We start from the raw sequence: 27,744 nt of genomic DNA on the forward strand, positions 1-27,744 counted from the left end.
CCAGCATGGCCCATTTCCATGGCCAGCTCAGGGAAGCAGCTTCAGTGTGTTCTCCTGACCTCCCAGCCAGGCCTCCAGCACAGAGGAAGCAGACAGGCAGGAATCCAGTTTCACCCACCAGTAGCAGATGTAGCTGCAGTGACACCTGTCCTGTCACCAGAGCTCCTCAGAGAAGGGGAAGAGTTCAAAAAGAAGGTGCAGCTTCTCCCACCCAAAACTTTTGCTAAAGCAATAAAATCACCCACCCCTAGAAGAGCTTGTTCAGCACTGATTACACCTCCTCTCCTTCATACAGGGAATTTTTGCAGCTGATTTCTGTCTTCTCCTGTGTCTCCTTCCTCCTCATCCTCCCCCAGTCTCCCAGGGTGATGATTTTGACTCAGCTGCTAACCCTGTCCTTTGGCCACTTTGCTTTGACACCTCTTTTGCAATTTTGATCCTTCTCCAGCTAACTCCTCTCAGCCACATTCTCTGCTGTAACTGTCCACTTCTCCTCAACCACTAAATCCACAGTTTGTGCACAGACACATCCTTAAAAAATAAATTCCCTATGAAAGCCAGCAGTGTATCCAACAATGCTGGTATGCAAATCAGGTTGCTCACAATCTTTCTTCACACTCCATCTCATAAATAAAATGAGACTGCAAACCATCTAGAATAGGAATATTGCTAAGACACACTTTCATGGCACTTCAAATTCCTACTAAAATCTTTTTGCTTCACACCTTTTCCCTTAATTCTTGGATTGTTACATTCCCACATGCAAGAAAGGCAGGTAATGCACCTATTTTACTCAAGAGTCCTAAGAGCTATCAGTGCTTTCATATCATTTTTATTTACACACACCAGAAAAAGATGTACAAGCCCACACATGTATAACCATTACCTGAAAAGCCAGCAGTTTGTTTTGTCATGATATTAACAAAAGTGTTACACTTCCAGTCCAAGAAAAGGTACAGGGTAAGACTAGACTGCAATAAATTACCAATAATGCCCAGTTTTCTTGTTAGTGGCCTTTTCATGAATGGGGCAAAGCATTAATATCAGGTCCTGGCATCCTCACAAAGCCACTGCAGTTTGCTGCAACTTTGCTCTTGCAACCATTCCCATTTTGCTTCACTGTCTGAGCCAGTTACTTCCTATTTCCCAATATATTCATGGGGCCACAGGTTTGCTTCAACATCCTTCTGGGCCAACACGTCCACAGCCACAATCTGAGGGCCCTCAGAGTATCAGCACCTGCTGTCTGATACATATTTTATAACAGAAGTGATTTCTATTACTCATAGCCAATAAAAGCCACCTCAATTTCCCTGCCAATTCTCCTTCTAGTGACTTACACACTCCAAGCCAGAAATTCCTGGAAAAGGGAAAACAGAACATGAAACAATTGTCTGCTACTCACTTAATTTAACTGATCCATCCATTCCTAACAGCACATTGTCACTCTTTATGTCCCTGTGGATGACCTGGTTGGCATGGAGGAACTCAAGAGCTTGCAAGCACTGAATAGGAGAGAAAAAACAACATTCAGCATTCAGAACCAGAACTTCTGTATGTGAACACAAATTCAAAACCATGATCACACCCTCAGTCAGCTCTCAAAGGTACTATTGAAAATAACCAGCAGAGGAAGCTCTTGGGCTAAAAAAATACTTCAGATTTCAGGAGGTCAAAAATCTTTTCAGTGTGGAGTTTCCCTATCTTAACAAAAGCATCCTTTAAACTTCTCATCAGATGCTCTCAGAAACCCCTGATGTTAATTTTGGTACATCCCACAGATTCTGCAGTGGAACCAGAAAGGATTAAGTGAGAGCTTTTTACACTGAGGCCTCACCAAGTAGAACTGGTGAGACATGTCCAACATCCACACAACTTCCACAGTGAAGGCTGTAAAACATCTTCATTCTGAAAGGCACTAATACTGGTTTGCATTGTTTTCAGATGAAAACCTTTCACACTAAGTTTCTGCCCAAAACCATAATGAAATTTACTTTTGTTATTTGAGAATGAAAGGCAAAAGAACAAAAGCCAGATTTTTCTCTTTCCATCTAAGCAGAACATTTGCCATTTGCAGCTTGGCACAGATGTCCCTACTGAGGTTTTTTTTAAATCTTGGTTTGCTTTAGCAAAGTGAAATTGATTTGCAAAATTAAATGTATCTAAAACACTGGGCAGCAGGGTTTTGATGAAGTACAATAGTTCAGAATTTGATTTCTTCCTCAGTAAAGTTCGTTAGTGTCACAGTAAATAGTTATTCTTTTGGTTCTCTGCTTCCAGCTCTGGTTTCTCTGGAAACCATTCCCTGTCCATACACGTTACTGTGGAAGTTTGCTCTCCCTCCCCTCCCTTGGGGTGAGTCACAGAAACACTCCTCATGCTCATGGAGTCAGATGGGCTTTTGTAAAGCCTCCTTTTCTCTGCACAGCAGATAACACAATTCTCCTTCTGCCATGATAAAATCAAGCCTGAGCTGGATACTGGCACTTGCTCAGGGCAGAAACCACTGATAAGCTGTGGAATCAGCTGCTTTTAACACTTTCATTTGAAATCTTACTGCAACCTCAACCTTCTGGAGCATTATTTTCCTGAGAAATCCATAAAGAAAAGTTAACTGGCACAGAACTACAGATGCCACTATGGGAATGGGATAGCCTGCATTCAGTTCATCTTTATTTTAGTATATGTTGCTTAAGTTACTCCTGTTTCAGCAGATCCAAACTGTGAGCAACCACCATTCTTCCTTCTGGAAAACACTTCAAAGCTTTCAGGAATTTTTATTTTTCTTCTCCTTTCTACATTATTCATACATGAATATGCAGATTTTTTTTCTTAGTGCCTCTGAATGTTGTTAGTTCAAATTAAAAATGCCATTCCTTGCAGCTGCTAGACTTCTCTATTGCTCCTCCCTGAACTTTATTCATATTATTGTGTTAGTAATAGCTCACATTATTAATGTCTTTCTGTTAACATCAGCAGGATGAGGCACCCCAGGTACCAAACCCACAGACTTTATTCTTTCCATCACCAAACATTCTCAATCACTCACCTAAAAACCACTGTATCACTTTTGTATTCCAACTTGCAAAGCCCCAGTTTTTAAAATAAATTTTGTTATTTTCTACAATTTTAATATTGCTTTCTGCTCATCCTACCATTCATCCTTTACTCAATGGCTTCAATTGTGGCAGTGTTAACCTGAGCATGCCAGAAAAATCAGGGGAATAGAGAATACCTCCAGTCCTCAGCCCAGCCCCTCCACACTCACCTCTCTGCAGACAGCAGCAATCTGTGCTTCATCCATACACGTCTCTGTGACCACATCTGTTAGAGAGCCTCCAGCCAGATACTCCATCACCACAAATAACTCATCCCCTACTAGGTAACTGCAAAGAGAAAACCAAAAGCATGTCCCTGTGCCATCAGGGTGACAGCCTACAGACACTCATCTGCTTCCTTAGGTAGAGGAAGAGCAGGTCTGTGCAAGGGATAACTTCCTGTAACCCTTGGGATGAGGAATCAGCCAGCTGGCTGCATTTACCTGTCCAGGAAGTTGACTATGTTGGGGTTCTTTAGCTCCTTCATTACCAAGATCTCATTAATTATCAGCTCTTTCTTGGGCTGTTTCTGCAAATTGATCTGTTTAATAGCCACCTGAATAGGGCAAAATAAAACAGCAATCTCAAACCTCAGTACCCAAACCTTTCAGTCACTCTTAATGCAGTAAAAAGGCAGGAGGAATCCTGTAACAGACAGTAAAGGGCATTCAGGAGAAAAAGATATTCACTGAATTCCATATTAACAGGTCTGAAGCAGAAGAGAATCCTGTAGCAACTCACAGAGAAAATGTGAGTCTTCCAATTCAAGGTGAGGCAAGTTGTTGTTCTTTATTCTGACCAAAGTGGTGTTTGGGTATAAGGACTGCTGGGAGCAGAAGGAATTCCTCTCAAACCATTAACTCAATGAACTACCCAAGAGGGAAAAGGGAAGATGCAAGCTCAACCTCATCCAGGAAAGAAGCTAACAAGGACAAGTGCACAGAGTTTACAATGGGGAAGAATCATCCTGGCTCTGTTAACTCCAACACTCCGTGGAGGCAGTTTGGAGTTCTGCAAGACAACCTGGGTTGACTCCAAAACCAAACACAAGAACCAACATAATCCTACAGAAATGATTGTTATTACATGACCAAGGACATTAAAGGAAGAAATTCTTGTCATTCTGCAGCACAGAAGGACAAAATAGCTATGACTGGAGGTGGAGCAAATTGCTGAGGGTCCTGTGGCAGTTTGGAATGGAGATCTCAATGAGCAGATATTCCACAACTCCTCTTGAGCTCCTGTGCCATGTTCAATCATCCTGAGAGGGAAAAGATTTCTAATATCTACATTACATTTCCCTTCTGGTAATTTTTGTCTGTTCCCTCCTGTCCTGTCACTGTGTATCTCTAAGAAGAGTGTTCATCTTACTGATGAACAAACCTAATTCTATCCTCGGGCATTAAGCAGAGGAAACCTGAGCACTGCATGAGGGCTGCAAACCATCAACTGCCTGGCAAAGTGCAGAGCAGGTCACAGAAAGGCCCTGGACTCCAAAATTCACTGTGCAATCAGTAAGAGGACATGAAATACTGCAGTGTGCAGAGAGCAAACCAAGAGACACTGAGATGATGGCAAGGCTTGTGTTTTATCAAGATGTAGTGCAGGACTGTTGAAAGGGCATTTACTTATCAGTGACCTTAAGAATGCATACTTGTGGATATTTAAAGGAAAATTTAGGAAAGAGCTTAAATAAAAACATTAAAAGAAAATTAAGGAAATCTGAAGTTTAACAGAGACAAATAATTCCCTAAAATTGGAGTCCCAGAAACCCTCTGGGTTCTCTCTCAAGATATGGCCACTAGATGACAAACATGCAGAGCACTGCTGATGCCACCAATTTCACTGAGAGACCAAATGACAAAAGCAAGAGTAGGATATGGAAAAGACATTCTGCCTACAGTAGGGCATCACATGAGACAAGCTGCTTCCCTGGAGACAGACACAGCCAAGTGTGCAAAGACTAAACAAAATTTTATTTCTGAAAACGTAAGACAACAATGCTTGCAGTTCTTGAAGGATAAACCATTTTCCAAACTCACTTCTGGAACAACTCACTCCTGCTTTTCACTGGGAAGTCAAATATCTGTTTTTAGCTCTCCTCATCTGATCACTATAGAAGAACTGTTGCAACTGACTATGACAAACAGATCTGAGAGGTGACAGCAGTGATGGCAGCCACTGAAGGAAATCACTCAAATCATTCTGGCACCTACAGAAGAACATTTGAACAAAAAAAAAAACCCACAGGAATCTTACCTCCTGCCCTGTTGCCACATCAATAGCTGTGAAAACTGTACCTGAAGCCCTGTGAAGAGAAAGGAAAATGTTACAGCAAGTTGCATTTCCCTGAGTAATAAACACACAGGTGACCAGCCAAGTCACAAACACAAAATTGTTTCAGTTTTCAATTCAAAATTTCCAACACTTTGTGATGCCTTCACTGTACTTTAAAATAAAAGAGGCTATGGCTGCCTCATCCCTGTAAGTGTTCAAAGCCAGGTTGAACAGGGTTTGGAGCAACCTGGGATAGTGGGAGGCATCCCTGCCCATGGCAGGGTAGAGAAACTTAAGGGATGGTCCCTTCCTACCCTAACTAGGATGGGATTCTGTGATTTGTCAGTGCTGAATGCAGCCAACATCTCTGTCTGCACACTAAGTGGAGTGAGGCAGAGAACAGCACCCTGCTGCTAACACTGGCCCACTGGGAATAAAAGTTGGGGTCAACACTTACCCCTGCCCGATTTTTTCATATCTGGTGTATTTTTTCTTGGGATCTCCTATGCTTACAATAGTGCCTAAAAAGGAAAACAAAAAAACAATCAAAAAGTCAGTCCAATCCTACTTCTCTCCAATAGCAGGGCTGGCCTAGCCAAGACAGACCCAAGATTGGGTCAGCCAAAGCTGCAGGGGAACATTAACACAGTGAAAAATCATCATCAAGATGGTTATGGAACAAGCAACAGCAGGAACTATTTTGTGTTGCTATGGTTTGATTGAAGTTCAGTTGTGACACTGTGATGTGCATGTTTACAAACCCAAATCTTTCTATTCCTGTTTTCCACCCCATAGGGCTCCAAGCATTACAAACCCCACCTGAGCCAGGGCAGATTTGGGACACAAAGCACTGCACACAAAACAAGGGTGAGGGCAAAACTCTGACATTCCTCCCCCAGCCCTAAAGCCTTTGCTTATCTGAAATGAAGGCACCTACGTAGTTTTTCCATGATGTCTTCATCTGACATCTTGGTTTTCTTTTTCTGCTTATCCCCTGCTTTGGAGGCACTGTCAGCACAGGAGTCACCGGCCGGGGCAGGGATGGGGTCAATGACAGAGCGGGTGTAAATCTGCAATGACAGAGAGACCTGAGCACCTGCTCTGCCACCACTGACCTTCAGCTGAAACACAGCACTGCTCTGCAAAAACCCCCAAGCACTGTTTTGTAACAGGCATGAGAGAGAAATTAGACCTGAGACACTTTAAAGCTCCATAAAACAAGACACTGGCAACATTAGTGACCTCTGAAGAGATCCAGGCACCTCCTGAACAGAGAGGATGCCAGGTGATTCCACAGTGGATTTCTCAGTTTTTTATCGGCTTATTCTTTAGAACTCATACTAATAAACAGAGTAGAAACCACTAACAGTGAGATCCACTTCTGCTAAGATCTAAAAGAAAAAGATGCTTGACTGCCATGAAAAGAAGGATGAGATTCTCCAATATTTCCCAGCTGTCTCAAATTTAAGAGTTTAAGGGATTTAGTTTCTTGGAGTTTTATTTCATTTCCTCCTGAGCTGTTCAAAGATATACACAGCTACTCCAGAAATATCCAGTTGGGACCTCTTACCTCTTATATGTCTAAATCCCAAGAGAGGGAAATTATAAAGCAATATCCCTAGACAAATAAACATAATTCACATTTGCACTCCTGGAAAAAGTGGGCAACAGAGAGGCAAAATGTTCTTTTGGTTCCCACAGCCAAAAAGAGCTGGAATAAGTGGGATCCATGTGACACCATTACCAAGGTGTGTAGATGAGGGCTACCCTAAAACTGACAAATTTCAATGATCTGAGAGGTTTTTCACAACCTAAAGGATCCTATGATTCTATTAACTACAGGACTTCTAATGCAACTGATATCCAAAAATTAGGTATTTTCTTAGTAAATTCAAAAAACAGAACTTTTGCCTAAAACATTACAAGCAGCTTATTGCCCAAATAAAACACTTCCTTAAAAAGCAGAAGCTCTGCAATGCTGAGAAATGCAGGTCTGTCAGTTTTACAGCTGCTCACCGATTTTGTGTGATCTGGCCTTGGAGCAATCACAGGAGGAGGAGCTTCTTCATCATCCTCATCATCATCTGCCACAGCTGTTGATGGCTCTGAACCTTTGGCATTGGTCTACATTTTTAACCAAGTTTAAAAAAGACAGATAAACATATTGTCTCTCCCACAGTATTAAAGATTTCACATTTAGAGAAAATCATTCTTACCAATGTCAAAACTTAAACCCCTCAATTTATCCTTTAGTTATTACATTTTGTTATGAGACTCAAATACTGTTGCTGCATGCAAATGAGCACCCAAATTTATGTTTCTATTCCACAAAAAAAATTCCTAATTTTTATACTTTTAATCTTTATATAGTTTAATGCTTCAAAATTCAGGATGCACACTCACCGTTGGCGTTCCTGAAGGGAAACCATCTTTTTCTAAACAGGACAAATAGCAGAAAACACAAAATCATCAGAAAAAAAAAAAAAAAGAAATAAAAAGTGAATTTTGCTGAGTAAAGTCTTATTACTCAGTTATTTTCAGAAAGAATTTGGAAGAAAAATGATAAAACTGCATCATGTTTGTGGGTGAATCTTTCTCTCAGCCCCCTAACACAGACCCTCATCTGGGAGTCACTAATTATTTTGCATAACTGATGTCACCAGCTGGTGACATCACGTTCAGAGACAGCTGTGAGGAGCAAGGCCTCCAGCACAAAACCAGTTCATCCCAGTCCCAGAGCCCCAGCTTGATAAACACAGCCCATTCAAGCTCATTTTGGCTGCTAGTCTGAATGATCCAGTTCCCTTTCTTCCCCTCTCCACTTAAAACAGGAAATTAACTGGACAACACCAGTTTCCAGTCAGTTTTAAATCTCTGTGTATTTGTGCCTCACTGAAATGCACCTTGAATCTGATTTATCACTCTGACATAGAGGAAAACTGCACTCCAACTACCCAAGTCCAGTGTATTGCACACTTAGCTCTCACCTGGAGCAGAAAAACTCAGATATTTCTGTTTTGCTGTGTCTTTGGAGTCATAGAATTTCAGCACATCTAGTACCGCCTGGGGGTTTTTCTTCTGTTCTAGCTTGGTGATATTTGAGGTCTGAAGCAACCGAGCCCATTGTTCTGGCATTCCCTGGAAAAAAAAAGGGGGATTTTAAGCATCTTTTAAGTATTTTAAAGGTTTTTAAAAAGCAAAACAAATTTCTTCCCTCTATAAAGCGTAACATGCACAGTCTTAAGCACACAAGCAAGTAGGATGGGGAGCCAAGGGTGAAAACACAGATCACAACTCCTCCAGGTGTGAGCAGTGGGAACACAAAACACTACAGATACAGTGGTACCCACTAAAGGAAGCAAACTGAAGAGGCTTTGTCAGGCAGGGCTCTCCCAGGTGACACAAAGCATCAGATGTGACACTGGCACTGCTGAAGCACTAGCAGGTCACAGTGTGCTGTGCAAACACACAGGAAAAACAGTTCTTTGGTAGAAACAAAGCCTGACTTGCACTTTTTTCTAAAGCTCTGCCTTGGCTTCACTGCAGCACTGACCCCTGCTGTTTCCTGAGCTGCTCCAAGGCAGGAATACTCACAGTGAACTCTCCAGTAACAGCATCGAAGCCAACATGGATGGTATGTTCAAAATCTGATGGTGGGGAGATTTCTGGCCTTTCCTTTTCCTTCTTCTTGCTTCCTGAAAAAGGTATTCAAAGGTCTCAATGTTAGAAAGAAATTCTTCCTTGTGAGAGTGGTCAGGCCTGGTACAGGGTGCCCAGAGAAGCTGTGGCTGCCCCACCCTGGCAGTGTCCAGAGTTTGCAGCACCCTAGGATAGTAGAAGTTGTCCCTGGGGTGGGATGGGCTTTAAGGTCCCTTCCAACCCAAAACATTCTGGGTTTCTGTGATTCCAAAAACCTTATTCCATTCAAATAATTTATATTATGGCAGCAAGAAAATAAGAGATTAAGAGCACGTGAGTGCCTTGTTGAGCACATGAAATCTAAATATATTAAATGTTTACAATGCAAAAAAGGACATTTTAATATAGATTAAGAACAGCAGAAAAGACAGCTTCAGTTCAACCTCAAGTTCACCCTAAAGACACTTAAAACTCAGTTGCCTCACTGCTTCAATTCAAGGTAATTAATGCAAACTAGGACTTCCTGCGATGAAGATAAAAGTTTATAGCCTCAGAGCAATTACCTAATTTAAATTAAAAGGGGGGGAAAGCATAATAAGTACCAAAAGCAGGAACAAATAATTACAAGGACCACGTGCACAATCCAACCTAGATTCAATTGAATTTATAAGATATTTTCTAACACCCGAGGCTTCAGATTTTTGTTTGTTTGTTTTGGGCCTTTTCAGCGGGCGGCTTGGGATGGGAGGGTATTTTTATTTTATTTCTGCTTTTTTTCTAAAATCATCTTAAAAATCCTCTTGTTTCTGTAGGGAAAAAGCAGGTGAAGCAGCATTCTCTTCATTATTAGCCAGCCAGCAGTGATGGTGCTGCTCAGAGCCAGGAATGCATCTGAAATCCCCTCACGCTGGCGGGAAGGGAAGGACAGGGAGCGAGGACAATACTCCCAAATGAAAAGCCATGTGGGCTGCCTCCAGCTGAACAATGCTGTGGAAAGACACGGCTCTTATAAACAGGATATCTTTAATATGGCTGCACAGGGCAGAGCCAAAAAGCAAATGGGCTGTCAGATGTTTCATTAGCAGCAATCAGGCTAAACACAGGAGAAACTCGCTGCTGTGAAAACCAAGGAAAGCACCATTTCTGCCTTATTTTTGCAGTTTTGTATGTGGAAGCAAGGGGGAACATGTATATCTAGATAGACAGATATAAAAAGTTTATATCCTCCTGTTTTAGGAGCACTTGACACCCAGTGAACGGGAGCTGGTGCTCAAGCCCTGCAGCATGTGCTGGGTAAATAAACCCACTCCTTCCAAAAATACACAGATCCCACGAGTAGGCAAGGCAAGGAGACTAAAAACCATGGCTCTGCCCACAGGAACAGCAGAGCAGCACTTCAAACAAACAGCCCCAGCCAGAGGCAAGCCCGGTGAGTCATGTGCTGGCAGGACATCCTCGAGCTCTGCTCCCAGAACAAGGCCATGGTGAGGCCACGCTGCTCCTGGCCCTGGCTCAGGAATGAAACAGGAATCCCTTCAGTGCAGGGCAAGGCTCCCTCCAAACTGCACCTGGTGGTCTTCACACTGACATGGGTGAGCCCCAAAGAGCAAAGGCTGCCAGGAGAACATCAGATGCTGCTATAGGTTGGTGGCAGCACCCCAAGAGAGACTCCAGCTGTCTGGAGATGCTGAATTTGGAAGACCTGGGTGTTTTCAGCTTAGTGCAGTGCTCTGTGTCTGGAGCAGGTTCTGCCTTAGCCCTACAATCCTGCAGAAATGGGTGCTTTACCATTTTATTATGGTAATAATAAAATTTGGCCCTTGGCCCTGCAGAGACAGCAGGATAGTCCTCCTGTACCCAAAAGGGGAAGACACACAGATCCTTTGGAAGGATTTGGTGAGCTGGACAAAGGCTCTGTCTAAGAAGCACACAGGTTCTTTGGAAGGATTTGGTGAGCTGGACAAAGGCTCTGACTAAGAAGGTGCCTAAAATACAACCAGACTAAAGCCACAGGCACTCAGCAAGGTGTCAGCCTCAGTACTTCCCAAGGCAAACCCATCTTCAGGCTGCCCTCACTTCCCACCAACCAAATTCCACACAGAAGGCAAGAAACACAGCTGTTCCCAACAGCTGGAGGCAGCAGGCAGCTGACTCCAGATGTGCACCTGGAGCTGCTGAGCTCCAGCTGAAACCACACCAAAATGTGCCCCTGAGCATGTGACATGCAGGATCTGGGTGATGCCCTCAGCATCTCTTTCTATACTTTCTGCTCAAAGACAAACGTTTCTGGTTTTAGGGGACTATTTTCATGCTTTCCAAAACCACACAGAGGTTCCTCTGACTTCAGAAGTCAGGCCAAGAAAATTCATGGCAATAAAGTACTCTAGTAAGAAGATGACTATCACTTCATTTATCCTAAACAATGGAACCAGGGGGAAAAAAACCTTCCATGACTGATGATTAAATAATCCCTCAAACTCTTATGATTATTTCAGCACAGAACTAGCTCAGACTTGGGACAGAAACTGTGTAATTGCTAAACCTCTTCATCTGCAAGTCCCCCAAAGCACAAGAACTCCCAAGGGAGGATCCAGGAGCAGATGAGGCTGGCCAGGAGAGACCTTGCAAAATCATAAGGACAGAGATGTGCAGAGAAAGCCAAACAACATTCCTGGATAATGGCAAGGATTTTTTCATTTTCTGAAAAGGAAAACTGAACATTTTTGTAGTGATTTGTTAACTGAACACTCTGCCTGGAGACATTTTTTCCATGACAAAATTTTTACCCCAGGTTGACAGATTACTTTGTATCTAGTCCTAATGTATTTTTTTAAATCTGAGCAAGAAGTTAGCATTTATGTAAAGCTTCCCAGCAGCTGAATTTAAAGAAAAGGAGGATTTCTGGGGAGGGTGCGTCCCAGCCATGCTAATGAACAAAACAACATCTGACTATTGTGGGAATGCCAGAAAGACACTGTGCCCACTTCTGTTCTACTTACATTCAACAGCCAGTTTTACAGACTTGAGGGCCAAAATCCCTTCTTTGCATATTTATATTATGTGCAGGTCATGCAATAGACAAGTTTCTTCCAAATTAAAAAAAAGAAAAAAAAAAACAACTTTCAGATAGTTTCTCTAAGTTGAGTAATTCAATTTCAATTTTTCCTAATACCTTGCCATGCAGGAAATACTGATTTTTTTAATCAGGAAGACATTACTTGAATTACTTTTTAACATCTAGAAAACACAAACTGACACTCATTTCCTCTCAAATGTCATTTTCTCAGCAGAAATTCTCCCTCCTATTTTCAACTCACAAAGTATCAGTAGGTAAATGCTAAATAAATATGCAGATTCATTTCTCTAAATTTGGTACTTGTCAATATCTAAGTAGTCAAAGCACTCCAAAGCAACTTGAGAAGAGCCAACACAACTTTAGATAATTCTTCAAACAGCTCCCCATTCCAGTAATGAACAAACCCACCATCAAAATGAGAAGAGAAAATGTCCACGGAGAAAAAAGGTGTCATGGAATGTCACAAAGCTCTCCAGCTGTACTTGCACCCACTTGCATTCATAATTCATTTGTTACTAATTCAGAGCAAGGAAAACCTTCCTGCACGTGGGGTTTACATTTTATTTAATTATGTTTCATCTCATCCCTGCCTGTAAAAGTGCTCAAATGCTCTGATGAGCTACCAATGCAACAGAAGATAGACAAGTGCCATGGACTGCTCTCCTTGCCTGAAGATGGACAGATTTGATCCTTCTACAAGATTTCCTTCCAGAACTCACCATGACAAATTATGAGTATTTCCTAGTGGGACCAACAATGAAATAGTAAAACACCAATTTCTGCAGGATGGGAGAGCTAAGGCAGAACTTCCTCCAGACACAGAGCACTGCACTGACAGTCCCCAGATCTGCCACCCTCAGCACCCAAATTCAGCATCCTCATAGGGCTGGAGTCTCTCTTGGGGTGCTGCCACCAACCTGCAGTAGGTTTTCATGTTCTCCTTACAGACTTTGGTCTTTGGGATTCATCCATGTCAGCAGAATGACCACCACTGCTACTGCTATAGCCCAGCCACAGACAGGCTATTTCACAATAAATGACCTTGAGAAATAATTATTCTGCCTCCAAAAGCTACAATGGCCAAAGCCTTCCATCCTCCAAAAAGGAAACACCCCTACTGTTCAGAGCAGAAAGCCAGGTCTTGGGAACAGAGGGAAACCTGTCTCTCTTGGATTGATCTCCAGGGAGAGGCATGGCTGCAGAGCTGCTCACACAGCTGAGACAGAGTGAAAACCAGCCCTGGGGAAAACACTCAGCCAAAAGAATAATCAACCAGAGGAGCAGAATCTCTTCAAACAACCAAACTTGTGTCAGCATGACTGAACCAGTTCTGCCCAGTACAACAGCAGCAAGGCACAGGGAGCCAAGAGCACAGAAGGCATCAAGAGCAGCACAGTCCTCTCCAATGTGCATATTAAAAGTAATATTAACCAAGAGATTAATAAAATACTTAGCAGATTCAGGTCAGGCTCAAGTCCCTGTGCAGTTTTACCATCTCAGGTGTTAGAAGATGTTTCTATCTATGAACTGCTTTGTTGAATATGGACACACATTCTGGAGAGCCAGGATAAAAGGTACCACTGCTGTACATGCACTCCCCATACAGAAAAGAGGACATGACACAAATACAGTGAATAGAATTCATTATAGCAATTTTTTTTTCTCAGAAATAAATCTTTTTAACAGCAACTCAGGTTTATCTCCACTAGTAATCAGACAGTGCAGTTCTACAGACAAAAATATGAAACTTCTGAGTTTTCCTTCATGCAACTGCACCATCACCACTATTTCTTTACGGACCTTTTTTCTCTCCTCAAAGTGCCACATAAATAATCAACATGAAGTAACTTCCAAACCAGCTGGGTGCCCAGTTTGAACTAGAAATCTGGATTTAAGTAACAAGATCCCCAGGAATGCCAAACATTGGTTAGGGTTGTTTGGAAATGCATTACTTGAAGCTAGGCAGCAAACAGGGGGTGGTTTTCCAATTTCCTACACGTGGACAGGCTGGACTCTGACATCTAAAGCACTACCAAAACTTACAAGGAGAGCAATGGAATACAAGTAGGAGTAGAAAAAGGAGGCATCTTACCTTTTTCATTGCTATAGAATATGGAGATGATTTTATGTCTGGGTTTCCTCTCTTCTGGGACAGAGGGCAGGGGTTTAAAGCTGTTGTTGGTGGCCAGTGGGTCCTTGCCCCCTGCACTGCTCATCCGGACAGGAGGGGCAGGGGGCTTGTCTTCCAGTTCTCCGTTGTCAGACATGGTTCTCAATAGCTAGGGGAAGCCCTGGGAGAAAAAAAAAATGTGATTTGAACACAGGACAAGAGCATGGAGTACATGAATGTAGCATTCCTCCTGCTGGCAGAGGGGAAGGAGGCGTGAATTCTACTCTAAGGAACGCAGACACCGACGCCTCCACCAAAGGAAGCAAATCCCTTCCTCATTCCCACTTCTGGGCCACCCATTCATTTGTGCCAGCAGCAGCATTTGTGGGATGGAGCAACAAACATTTCCAGTGATAAAAGTAATCCAGACCAAATGAACAATTCCCAGATCTGCTTCTCTGTTCACACAAAGGACCTAAGTACAACATCCTTTGGGGGTAACTCTAGTCCAAAAAGCTTCATGCTCTAGTACCAAGCAGCTTTAAAAGCCTTAGATGCTTTCCTTGTCATTTATCAGACAAGACCTTGGGGACAAAGGAACAGCTTATGTTTGTACGCCACAATTCAGCACACTATCCACATTAAATCCACTCAAAACATCCCTACCCAAATCACACATTAAAGAGCTCAGCACTGAGATCCACAGGATGCACTCTTCTGAATGAAGCTTGTGTTGCTTCCCCACTTGGTGCCAAACTTTCTCTACTTGCAGAAAATAACAGTATCACCACAATCCTCTCTGAATCCTCAACAAAAACACGAGCAAAAACACAGACAAACAGCTGCTAGAGCTACAAGCACAGCACAATAAAACATCTACGTGACACATTCCCCATTCAAAAAGATCTCTGCTAGCATTTCCTCCCTCCTTGTAGTATTCTGGAGATTTTTTTCCTGATCACCAGGAAACAGGCAGCCTCTCTGCTACAGAGTAAAAAGCACAAAGAAAGATGTACAGAAAATACTTGTCAATGACAGGTAACAAACAATAACATACCCCAAATTTCTCTGTTCACTCAAATTACAAGCTACCCCTTTGGAACAGGAGCCAACACATCTTTGTGTTGACTTCCTTCTCCTCTCACAACAGTTTGAGAGGGAAATGGGAATTTCATTGGGAAATGAGTGGCCTGGTGCCCACCAGCTTCCCATCACATCTCAAGGCATGACTCACACGATAAGTGGCATTCACAAGAGCCACGACAAGGCAGTGCCACCCCCTCTCAATTACTGTGTTCCCAACAACACAGCACCTGCATCCTGCCCAGCAGAGCTAAAACAACAGGGGCTGTCATTCCCTGGCATCTCACAGGGTGGCTGAATGCTGCCAAATCCCAGCACAGGGACACGAGTCAGGCCAGCAGCCCGGACTGCAGCAGCACTCTGGCTTATGTTGTGAAGCTCAAGGAGATTCATTATCCCCATAAATGACCATGAAAGCATTCAATTTCTGTCAAATATCATCAGAGGCACAAGCAGCACAATGCTCTGGCAGAGCAGGAGAAACTGGACACGTGCTGGTTGTTCCATGACTTGGAGGCCAGGAGGAATAGCACTCCAAGCTGTGCAGCACTCACCTCCACAGCCCTGCCTTGGAGCCTTTCTCTGGAATTATAAACATTCCTGCCATCTATGTCCTTCCTGTTAATCAGGCCTTAGAAAAGAGGTGGATATAGGGTCCCCAAATGGGGATAGGCAAAATAAAAAATGTCTTCTTTGCAACAAATGCAATCAGCCAGTCAAATAAACCATAGCAGGTAAATAAGTGCATCAGATAAACTGAATGCCAAAATGGTACACTGGACAAAGAAAACATAATGAGTGGCCTTTTGTATTTTTCTAAAGCAAACTCTATTACTTCCTCCATCTATGAACTTCTTCTGAGCTGTCTGACAAGGCTAAACAACTTACCTGCATCTGAAACTGGACAAGAACAGACTTGGCCCCCCAAACCACACACTCCCTTAGAGAGAAGACCAGTCACTAAATTAACAACACTGTCATGTGGTATTCAGGATATAAATTAAACTTTAAAAATAAAAATAAAAAAAAAAAAAAAACAAAAAACCAAAAAAACCCAAAACAACTGTACTTCTGCTGATGTAATTTTAAAACTAAATTCTCACTCTACTAAAAATCCTGCCTTTTCAGTGACACAAGCAGCTTATCACATGCTCAGTCTTGATCCAAAACAAATTATTCCTTAGTATCATGTGTCTCAAAAGAAGAGACTGAATAACAAGTTGAAAGGAAGGATATGGAAATCCAAATGTATTTCAGGAGAAAATCAGTGCTACAAGGAGCTGGTGTACAACAGATGCTGGTGCAGAGCATCTGAGCAGAACTCTCAGAGCTGCAGCTCTGATCAGCTGCTGCCTGTTCCAAGTGCTCACAGAGATCCTTGACCTTGCTCAAAGTGCAGCCCAGGAGCTCCACAGCAGGAAAACAACCTGTGGGGCTGCTGGAGCAAACTGGAGTGACTGAAGGAGCTCAGGGATCAGCTTCCCACCTTGGGGACTCCAGCACCAAAACCCTTCCAGCTCACTACATCTGTGGTCTAGGAAAACCTCAGCTAAAGGAAAAATTTAAACTGATTTATTGAACAAGACATGGTAGAATTTCTGAGTGGCTGTTTCAAAGATCATTGATATAATTAAGTGCTGAATTCAAACCTAGTTTGCACAAAGGCCCATTTCAAAGCAGAGCAGCTTTGAATTATCATTTAAATAAATGACAACAGCTCCACTCACACCAGGAAGCACAGTTCTGATTCTTCAGTCATCACTGGAAGTGAAAAATCAATCATTTTGTCCAGGTTCAAACACAAATAACTCTCTTTCTTCTGCACTTAGCTGAAGAAGAGAGAAGCTCCCCTCTCCTTTATCCTTATCCTGCAAGCAAAGTTTCCACAGCATCAGGAAGTATTTGGAAACAGCTACAGAGGTTTGGCATTATGGGCAATGACTGGAGCAGGGATTAAAAAAAAATAAATTAAGAAATGAATGCACCCCAAAGCTCTGTTTCTGTTCTCTCAGCCTCCACAGAAGAGGAGGAGCCTGCACCACTATCCATGTGCCTGCCCTGCTGATTCATTCCTTGTGCAGGGAATTGTAAAGGCATGGGGAACTTTTTTTCCAGTGCCTGCCAGGAGGCTGTGACCCAGCAAAGGGGATGTCAGGTTCATATTTCTCTGACACAATCAGACAACACAAGTAATGGTGGGTGTTTTAGCTTGGCTGAGACATTTACTAAAACAGTTAACCTGAGTTTGAGCAGCCTCAAAAAGTATGCTAAAGGTAATACATGGAAGAAGAAGTCACTTTCATCTTTGCCAGAGAAGGAAATACCAGCAATAATAATGTACTCAAGCACATCAGCAGCTCCCCCACAATTACTACTCACACTACATTTAATACAAGAACTAGAAAGCAATGGGTTGAACCACAGAGACGAGCTGAGAAGCTGCAAATAACACTTAACTACAGCCTTCAGACAGGCTCAGTCCCACCACAGGACACAAGTGCAGCCCATGACACTCCCAAAAAGACAAACACAAAAACAGCTAAAAGCTTTTCTCCCCACAGTTCTGCTGCCTAACCCACAAAACACATTCACAGGTGCCAGTGCTGGTGACCACAGGGCTCTGATTCTCAGGCCTCTTCCCCTGTATATAACACTCCTTCCTCCTTCTGATAAAGGTTTCTGGCCCTGCACTGGGGCAGTAAAAATTAAGTGCTCCCTCCATCATAAGCAGCCAAAGAACAAATGTGCTCTTCTGCAGAGGTGGCAGAGTGTGTTCAGCAAGGTTTGGGTGTTTTAAATCCCTCAAGACCAACGCAGGGAGACCTGGAACCAGGTTCCTCACAACTGCAACTCCTCTTTCCCATCAAATCATTTAGCTTGGAAATGATCTCTCAGATCACTGAGTGATCTCAGCACATTAACCTTCCCACCTTTGCCCACAGAGGCTGAGGCAAGACACACACAGAGCTCCTTGTGTAGTTTAACCCACCTCCTGTCCCTCCCAAACCCTGCAGGGACCTGCCCACCACATTCACATGTGCTAAGTTTCATTTTTACAATCTACATCCTGCTGCTTACTATCTTTCCTCTTTTGGGGATGGCAAGGGCCTGAAAACCCACAGTCATGACCAGGTCACAGGAGAGACAGCCCTGGTGGGAAAACACCCAGAGAAATGTAACCCTGGCAGTGAATAAAAGCTGAAGTGAGGATTGGGCAGTGACAAACACACTCTGCTGCAGCACATCAGTCTGAATGCTTTGGCTTTAACTTGCCCTTTTTTGTTGTTTGTCCCCCTCAGTTCCCCTTGTGTGAGCATAAAGCTGGGCTGCTTCCTGAAGGATTTCCTAAGCAGGGCTCTTGTGCAGGCTCCCTCGTGACAGGGATGGAGCCTGACACGCACTCCCATCCCAGCTGAAGCCCTGCACTGCTCTGCAGCTCCCCTGATCCTACAAAAGGACATTTTTCTTCTTGCAGACAAGGAAAGGAACTAAAAGGAAAAAGGGAATAAAAGGATGCAAGGAAATAAAACAAAATAGAAGTAAATCATTCTGTTATCTGCTACAGTGCACACTCACATTTTCCCTGGAGCACTTGTATTTGAGCAGATTCAGTTTGAAATCCAGATTACAGTCACACACATGAGCCTTCCAAAGCCCTGAGCAGGGTAGGAAGTGTGCCAAACCAAACAGCTGGTGTAGAAAGTTCTCACATCACAATGACCTGAATTTGTCTTCTTAAGATGTTCAAATGAATGTATTTGAGCAGTCTAAGCTGCACCTGTATTTTAGTGCCTGGGATGCAAGGCAAAACTACATCAGGCTACTGCCTGGAAAAAGAAACCAAAACAAAACACATCCAGATTAGAGCTGCTTGATAACATGTCCCTCAATTCCTGCTCTTGGCACACAGTACTGTGCTTTACACTGCCACTGATCTCTGAGGAGCTGAGTCAGTGAAATACATCAAATAAATCTGTCACAAGAGCCTCAGAAAGCTGCAAACTGCAGCTCTTCACTGCAGGTGAATATTAGTCTGTTCATTTACTATCAGCAGCACAAGTCAGAGGGAGCAGCACAAACTTCACATTTAAGTCCATTTGGCAGGGCTGACCAAAAAGGAAGAGTAATAAATTTAAGGCATTAAGAAACAACCACTTTGCTTTTGATGTGCCACTACAGCTGCAGGATACTTTTGGGACAACACCTGAACTATGAAACACTTGGGCCATGCACACAGCTTGAAGGCAGAGCAAAACTGTCTGTGGCTTCACAGAAGGAACTGAAGAAAACAGGCCAAAAATGAAAGAAGGGCTGGTGGGTGCAGTCCCTGCAGAGAGTTACCACTGCAGCATCTCCAGGCAGGGCTTCACCACTTCCCAGACAGCCACTGGAAACAGCTGTCACTGCATCCAAGCAGCCACAACCAGAGCAGAGGAAAAGAGCAAAGGAGATGTCCAGGAAACAAATCTCCAGGCAGAAAGTGTCATGTGAAAAAGAGCACAGAGCCAGCAAGAACAATACAGGAGGCAGTAAGTAGTGCTCCAAGGAAGGACTGGTGTGACAAGGCAGATTTAGGATAGTCATGTCCCACTCCTGCTTTATATCATAAAAATCCTTGCTGAAAATGCCTGGAGATTCATTCCCATTGCCCCCAGGCCTCCAGTGGTTTTGGCAGTTTGCTTAAACACAGCCTCCCCACATCACCACCTCCTAATACCTGAAAATCACCATACTGGAAGAGATGAGACTTGATGCTTCATTATTCTGGAAAAGAGGTGCACTTTTAAAGTGGAGATTGGAGTGCTGCTTACTTCAGCAGATATCCAATTTTCTTACATCAAACAGATTTTGGAGTACAACAGCAGAATGAAAATTCTGTGTGGGTATTCTTTTCTCCCTGCCCCCTCCTTTTTTTTTTTTTTTTTCAAAGGTTCCTGTTGAGCAATAGATTTCCTGCGATTAGCTCACTTAGTGCTGATTATAGCTCACTTCCTCCCAGGGATTAGCAGAAAGCAGCTTTCTGACAAGTTTTTATTCAGATGGTGCTACCTAGCCACAGCTTCCTGCCCCATCACTAACAGCCTCTTAGTTCAGCAGCTCAACAGCTTGAAATTATTTCACTGCTGCAGAAAAATTCACAAAACCAGCACATCTCAGCCTGTCTTCTCCACGAAAAACAAAACAAGTCTTTTGGGATGTCTAACTTTCCAACTTAAAGCATTTGGATCCACGAGATTTATTTAATCAGATCCAAAAAGGAGTTTTTTGGAACAGAATGAGACTACCTTCAGAGACTAAAAATACTTATCTCATCATTTCAACTGAGAAAACCATGCAAAAAAAAACCCAGCAGAGGCGGACAAAGAATTGCTTTCTTGCAGACTTGGCCAATGTAATCCCAGATCTTCTGCCTGCCAAGAGAAGACTCGTGCAAAAGCACGGACAGGAGTAACTGTGCTAAGGGCTGGGAAGAGCCAGCAGGATAATCTGTTCCACCTATGGTTATTGGAAACACCTGCAGACACTCCAATGCTCAGAGCCATCCCTCCTCTGGAAAAGCAGGTACCAACTTCCATGGCATGTGCTGGAATCTCTCCTTCCAGCTTTAGGGGGTCTGAAAAAAAGCATTTAGTCAAATGTGTGAAAATCGAGTTATTTTTATTTGGCTTTTCTTTATGGGAGTGCAAAGGAACCTATGCTGACCTAAAATACTCTGAGTAAGCAGAGATTCTCTAATTTAAACCACAAACAGGCAAGACACTCGCCCTTCAAACAATGCAGTTGAGAGAACAGCTGGAAAAAATTCCAGAAATAAAAAATATCTGAGGTAAACCAATTTGTCATTAAGATTTACAAAGGGACACAGTAACCAAACCAACTATCATCAGGTTTATAGTCAGGTCAGGTCCCTCCTTGCCATCTTTACTGCTACAGCTGGCAGAGGAAACACAAAATATTCCCACTCTAAAGAGGGGGTAGGAGAACCTCAGCCTGATTTGGCAAAATGACACATAGAACATACCCAGCTAAATCCTTTCCAATTTGTCTTCTTCCAATCCATTAATTTCCTTACGATTTTTGCTGAGTCACACAAATAGAAGGAAAACATAGCACAAATAACTGCTGTTTCATTGCCAAGTGATAAAAAGATTTAGGGGAAAAAAGAAGATAAAAAACCAGCATTGAGTGGAAGGAATAAAAAAGGCTGAGAGGAAATTCTCTTTAGGACAGAAGAAATAGCCAAAACTGTAATAGATGTGCTTATCATGAACTGAGTTACAAATATCTTATTGAGGGGTATTTGAAAGGGTTCCTAAGGCTTCTTAAAGGAAAATATTCTTCAAACCCATTGCCAAAGTCCATTACAACCTGAAGCAATTACTGACTCCATCAGGCACTGAGCAGATGTGCAAAGTCTGGCACTGAAAATAAGCAACCAGGCTGCAAAAATGTAATTTTAGAAATCAAAAGTGATCTCAGTCTTTTGAGGAGGATTGTGACTGAAAAAAATAAACAGGAAAAATCTGAGAAGGTCCAGGCTACTACCAAGATGGGCAAGAGTCCTGGTAAAAGCCCATTAATTACAGCACACTTAAGCAAATTAATGATACTTGGCTCACCTGTATGCTGTGATTCATCTTCACTTTGTGCCTTGAACTCAACACCCACCCAAGTCATCACTTCTGCTTCATGAAATAAACATGGCTCTGCTGAACTGTGGTGGCATTTCACCACCAGCAAAGCAGGAACCTCTCCTCTGCTTCATCACCTCTGACAGACCTCAAACACCACAGGTGACAACACCAGATGGGCCTCAGAAGTGACTTCCCAACTGCCTTGATTTCCCATTTCCCCTAAATTTGGCAGGAACACTTACTCTGGAAGGCAGCTGATGACAGCAGCACGTGGAAAAAAGCCAGAGGGATGAGCTCAATCCCACCTTTCTCTGAAGCAGCTCTTGCAGGATCACAGAGTAAGGAGAGTGGTGGAGGAGGAATGAAATCCAGAGGGATCCAAAGGATCCATTCCCACCTCTGCTGCAGGGCTGGAGAGCTGCTGCCTACCCACCAAATTCAGCTCTGTTTTATCCAGCCTGCAGCCAGAGTTTGCCTTCAAGGAACCAAAGATGCACAATGATAACACGTGCTCCAAGGTGTTTGAACCAGCCTGTTCAGTGCTGAACAAGGAAATTATCATTCTTCTGCCTCCTGAAAATCCTGAGTCAACTAAAGGCAGACAAGGCAGCCGGAGGCAGGAGCAGAACATGCAAATCTGTGAGTCGGGGGTGTTTGTGCTTACTCATATTTCACCACCTAGCAGACACTTTTCAGCCTTTATTTTTATAGCTGAGGTTTTTCTAGAGATCAAAGGAGAATAGGGAAAAGGGCAAGTATGGAAAGTTTACAAGAAAATTAAGAAAAAAAAAAAAGTCTGCATCTCATTGTTGAGATTCTCTCTTAATTAAAGCTGACATTTACAGGGAGGGAGGAACCACACATTCCAGAGCAAAAGTTATTTTGACTAAAGGCTGCCCTACACAGGCACCTGTACAGCTTGGTGTATTTCTGTTCTAATAATGTTACCAGCTCTTTAGCCTCGAGATTCACTGTGCAACAGAGCTCTAAAAACCTCAGGCTGCTGGCAAAGTGCAGAAGTAATGCCAATACAGAATGAAAGCACTTTTGAAAGCTTTTTTGTTAACCACCAGAAATATTACTGAGATATGGTAAAACAAGGCCAAGGCTTCCCCATCCAGATTAGAGGTAACTGGAAAAAGAAGAGGTAGCACAAAGTGTGTATGAGGGTGGAAAAACCAGAAAGATTCCAAGGTTAAGGGATCTGGCACTCTCTCATCACACTGGTAGAGCTGTCAAATGTCAGCTAAGGGAAAAAGGAATAAAAAGAAAGAAGACAAAGGGGAAAGATGAAATGTCTCCCTCCAGAAGAGCTTTTTCACAGGCACTCAGAATAGAGCTCTTTGTTTCTCTCTAGTGGCTGCCCAAGGCTTGCTCCAACCACAGTAACCAGTGGATAGTGGGAACTTCAGCTTGGCAGAGCAGTCCCAGGGGGTCAAACCTTGACTCTCCTTCCAGGAATGCCAACCTGCCACAAAATGCCACAGGGGGAAATCCCAGGGGACACAGGTACAGCTGCTGACCAGACAGTCACAGCCCCTGGGAAAGGTTCACCAGTTTGCTGAAACCCCTGCAGGACACAAGCTCAAGATTCTTTCTTTCTCCTACCCACACTGGACACAAACCCAGCAGAGAGAGAGCAAAGCCTTCAAAAAATCAAATGCAGGAGCTGTAAATACCAAAAGCACTTGAGCACAGCAAAAACAAACCCCACCCAGAGATGGCTTTGGTGGACAGGGCTCATTTCCTAACCTATTCCAGCAGCACCACACAGACACTAGAGAGCACTTCTCCTGGGAGAGCTCTGTCCCATTTGTGTCACAGCAGACTACACTGGCTTCCTCAAGCATGGACACTTCTACAGGAATAGGGTTCCCTGCAGCATCCCACTTGTGCACCAGGAAGTTCAGTGCTGAAGGGACCATAAAGCTCACGTCATTCCATCCCCACCCAGGGCAGGGACATCTTCCACTAGCCAGGCTGCTCCAAGCCCTGCCCAACCTGGCCTGGGATCAGGGATGGGGCAGCCACAGCTCCTCTGGGTAACTGCCAGGGCCTCATCACCCTCCCACTGAAGAACAACTTCCAATATCCCATCTAAATATCTTCTCTTTTATTTTAAAACCATTCCCCACTGTATTACCACAATGTAAAAACTCTCTTCCTCTTTTTTCTAATCCCCCTACAGACACTGCAAGCTCTTCCCTGGAATCATCTTCCCTTCTCCTCTTCTCCAGGTTGGAGACCCTCAGCTCTCCCAGCCTGTGCCCAGAGCAGAGAAGCTCTCTGAGCATCTCCTCTGGACTTATTTTAACAGGTCCACATTCCTTCTGCTGAGGACTCCAGAGCAGGATGCAAAATTCCCAGTGGGATATTTAAATTAAATGAGAATGCAATAAGCTCAGGAAGGGTCACCTCAATACTTCCCTGCCCACAGCAGCTCAGGATGAAATCAGATCTCAGCAAAATACTGGCAGAGCTCAGCGGTGAAACTTTGCTCACACTTCTGCCACAGTGTTTCAGTCTGTCACATCTTCATTACACTGATAAGGTTTGAAGTTTTACAGATTTTCTACAAGGACACAACCCCTTATTTTGGTTTTTTCCTGGCATATTTAGGTCTATTAGGAGAGGTGAAGTACCTGGATGAGGTTTACAACTGTGCATCCCAGGCAACCCCTTCCCCACTATTTCAAGACAAAATAAACAGTACAAAAAGTACAAAGCACAGCTGCCACAAATTCAAATTATTCTGAATACTCAGATACAATTTTCTGAACATTAGACCTGGATTCCTGAACAGAAAAACAAAATAGTGTAATAATGTTTTCCTCAAGAAGGGGAAAAAAATGAGCAAAGCAGAGGTGCTCTGGAAATGACTTGCTGCAGTTCACACTCCAGTATTCCTGCTGTGGCACTGACAGTTTTCCTTGTGTGCTCTTACAGATTTTCTACTTTAAAATTACTCACACCCATACAAGCAACACATTCACTTACAGCTTAATGCAGCAAATTCCCTGAAATTCGGGGTAATATTCTTGTATGCCTTTCAGAGAGCCAGAGCAGTCATTTGGACACTGGAAATAACAATTTCCACTTCAAATACTGGCTGCCAAAATGAGTTTTTAAACTAACTTTCTGATTTTTCTTTTTGAAGTCATTCCTAGTAAAACTACCTCTCTCACTCTTCTTGCCCATAAACAGGTTTTTATCTAAAGTGCCAAAGAAAACGAATCCAAACCAACTAGAGCTCGTACACAGGCTACAAATCAAAATATATTAAACAGCCAAAAGAGCATGGAACTGTATCATAATTCAAAATACATAAATAATTCTTATGCTGATGTGGAAATTGATTTTTGCCAAGCCTACAGGACAAGTACAGGAGCCAGTATGTAGGGAAATAAAAACATAAAAAGCTCCAACATTTGTGTTGATATGATTACCCCATACACTGCCTACAATTTTCAAATCAAATGTATGATAAAAATGCCTTAAACATAGATATTTAAATAAATGTACAATGCCTTAAACACCAATTGTGAGTGGTTAAGCAAACTGAATTTTCAAAGTGATTTAATACCTCCCACCAATATTAGTACACTTTAAGGGAGTTACTATACATGGCTGTTTATACAGGATACAACAGCACCACAGCCACAAAAAATTGATTTTACAGCTCAAGAACGAAATACTTTTTAAAAAATAAAAATACAAAATAAAGAACACCATTACCAACTGAATAGACAAAAGGCCTGTGAAAACTACAGGCAGGATAACCAGCACCCTGGGAATTTGAAGAGCTTTCAAAGGAAACTGTCAAGTTAAAATAATATTGAAACAGTTGACAAAACATAATATTGCACTTAGAAAGCTGCAAAAGACTTGAAAGAAAGCAACTTATGTTGTAGTACAAATTCTGAGTTTAACACATAAGCATAGGTAACTGTGCCTGTTCATTAAACAATGAATGGCATTCCTATAGGCAGAATGAGAAGATTTCAGAGAAATATGACAGAGTAGGAATAAAGCTCCAGAAAATTCATTTTCATGAGGCTCAGGCATTTACACACCAAAAGGATGAAGTTCTCAGACCTTGTTCTACCTTATTATCTTGCCCCAATAACAGCTGTGCAATTACAAAGCAGATGAAGATGTTCGTGATGGTGAGACTGAGTTCACATAAACCAGACCAACATCTGACATCCACAAAACACAAACTCAGAGACAACACAGAGGTGCTGTCCATGATGTCCTCACACACAGCACCCCAATTCCAAATTAAAACTATTTATTTTAATAGGAATAAGAAAGCAAATAATATAGAATAGATATAATTCCACTGCGTGATGATAATTTTGGGAAAACACCAGCCATTGCTCATGCTGTTCCATCAGCACAAGAACAAATCCCATCACTGCCTTCACCTCCAGCCTCACTGAGCCCTCACCACAGGAGGCTGAGGGGAGGCACCACTAATAATCCATTCCTTCAGCCAGAAGAATACAAACAGCAGCCCAAGCAAACCCTGGGCCACATCCCAGCTCCAAAATCCCATCTCACAGAGCCCTCCCAATCCATCCCAGTGACACTGCAGTCACCACATGGGGCAACTCACATCACCCAGCACAATCTGATGCCTTCCAAATCTTCCTCTTTTTAATTCACAATACCAGCAGCAAGGGTGAACATCAAAACAAGGGCATTGAACATTTTTGCTGCAAAAAATGAGCATGAAAGGCTTATGATTTTTTTGTGTTTATGAAAGTCCAAATGTGTGTATTTTTTAATTAGAAAAAAAAATTCTTCTCTTCATAAATTTTACTGTAATTATGGAAGAAGGCCATCCCTTTAGAATTGGTCAGCTTTCCAAGAGTTTGTCATCTAAAGGAAAATTTTCTCAGGTCCTTTCAACTGTTAAGAAAACAGGAAGCAAATTTCAGTAAGCCATTTCAATAGAGTAAAACAGAGATAAAGATCTCTATTAAACTTGGTAGCAAAGATAGAGCCCATAGATTATCAATCTGAGCAGCCCCTTGCCACCCATCTGTCCCACTCTGCTCACTGGGAAATGGCCCATCATCCACTGTGGAGCAGCTGTGGCTGCCCCTGGATCCCTGGAAGTGTTCCAAGCCAGGCTGGACAGGGCTGGGAGCAACCTGGGACAGTGCAAGGTGTCCCTGCCCATGGCAGGGGTGGGACTGGCTGGGAATTAAGGTCCCTCCAACCCAAATCCTGGGATTCTACAACCAGAATGTGTGAGAGCAGAGACAGCAAGTGAGAAACCAAAAGAAAGCACTGACAGCAACCTCATCTCATTTAGGAAACTAAAAACATGACCAAAGAAAGGGACAATAAAGACCCCAAGTGCTGAGGATTACTGGCAAGTTATTTGATAAAACCTTTCAGGGTTGGGCAGCAAAAGCTTCTTCAGTAGCACAGGAAACATGGTTGCTGTTGTTAAGCAGAGCAGCGTGGGATGAAAGCCACATCTACTTCAAATCTTGACCAAGATCCTCAAAACAAAGATTTCTCCAGTTCAGATGTGTTTAAATTTAGAAAGCTGGCATCCCACTCTGGTCCATGGGCTTTGGTAGTACTGAGGAAATAAAGTGCATCCATCACCAGTCTCTTAGCCAAGCATGAGCAGGCAAAAAGGTGCTGCCTAAGATCTTCAATCCCAGAGCAAGAAAGATCTCCCAGGAGCCCTGCCCAGTGTGTTACAAGATAAAACTCATGTGTCTGACAAATACCTCTTAGCAGCAATGAGAGAGAAAAAAGAAAAAAAAAAAAAAAAAAAAAAAAGCCATTTAAATCCTGATGGTG

General features: G+C 42.9%; 1 protein-coding gene across 1 annotated transcript in view; it reads right to left on the reverse strand.

The window, feature by feature from the left end:
* PAK2 (p21 (RAC1) activated kinase 2) overlaps window positions 1-27,744 on the reverse strand; it is a 40,730-nt gene that overhangs the window by 6,446 nt on the left and 6,540 nt on the right. The window contains exons 2-12 of the mRNA XM_079315376.1: window positions 14,183-14,381; window positions 8,970-9,070; window positions 8,363-8,513; window positions 7,779-7,810; window positions 7,392-7,499; window positions 6,313-6,445; window positions 5,833-5,896; window positions 5,358-5,406; window positions 3,542-3,654; window positions 3,269-3,386; window positions 1,406-1,505 (exon numbers count right to left, since the gene is read on the reverse strand). Coding sequence (XP_079171502.1) covers window positions 1,406-1,505; window positions 3,269-3,386; window positions 3,542-3,654; window positions 5,358-5,406; window positions 5,833-5,896; window positions 6,313-6,445; window positions 7,392-7,499; window positions 7,779-7,810; window positions 8,363-8,513; window positions 8,970-9,070; window positions 14,183-14,357 — 1,144 coding nt within the window. The 5' untranslated portion in view covers window positions 14,358-14,381. The remainder of the gene's footprint in view (window positions 1-1,405; window positions 1,506-3,268; window positions 3,387-3,541; window positions 3,655-5,357; window positions 5,407-5,832; window positions 5,897-6,312; window positions 6,446-7,391; window positions 7,500-7,778; window positions 7,811-8,362; window positions 8,514-8,969; window positions 9,071-14,182; window positions 14,382-27,744) is intronic.

The sequence above is a fragment of the Erithacus rubecula genome (genome assembly GCF_903797595.1).
Source record: "Erithacus rubecula genome assembly, chromosome: 11".
NCBI classification, from domain to species: domain Eukaryota; kingdom Metazoa; phylum Chordata; class Aves; order Passeriformes; family Muscicapidae; genus Erithacus; species Erithacus rubecula.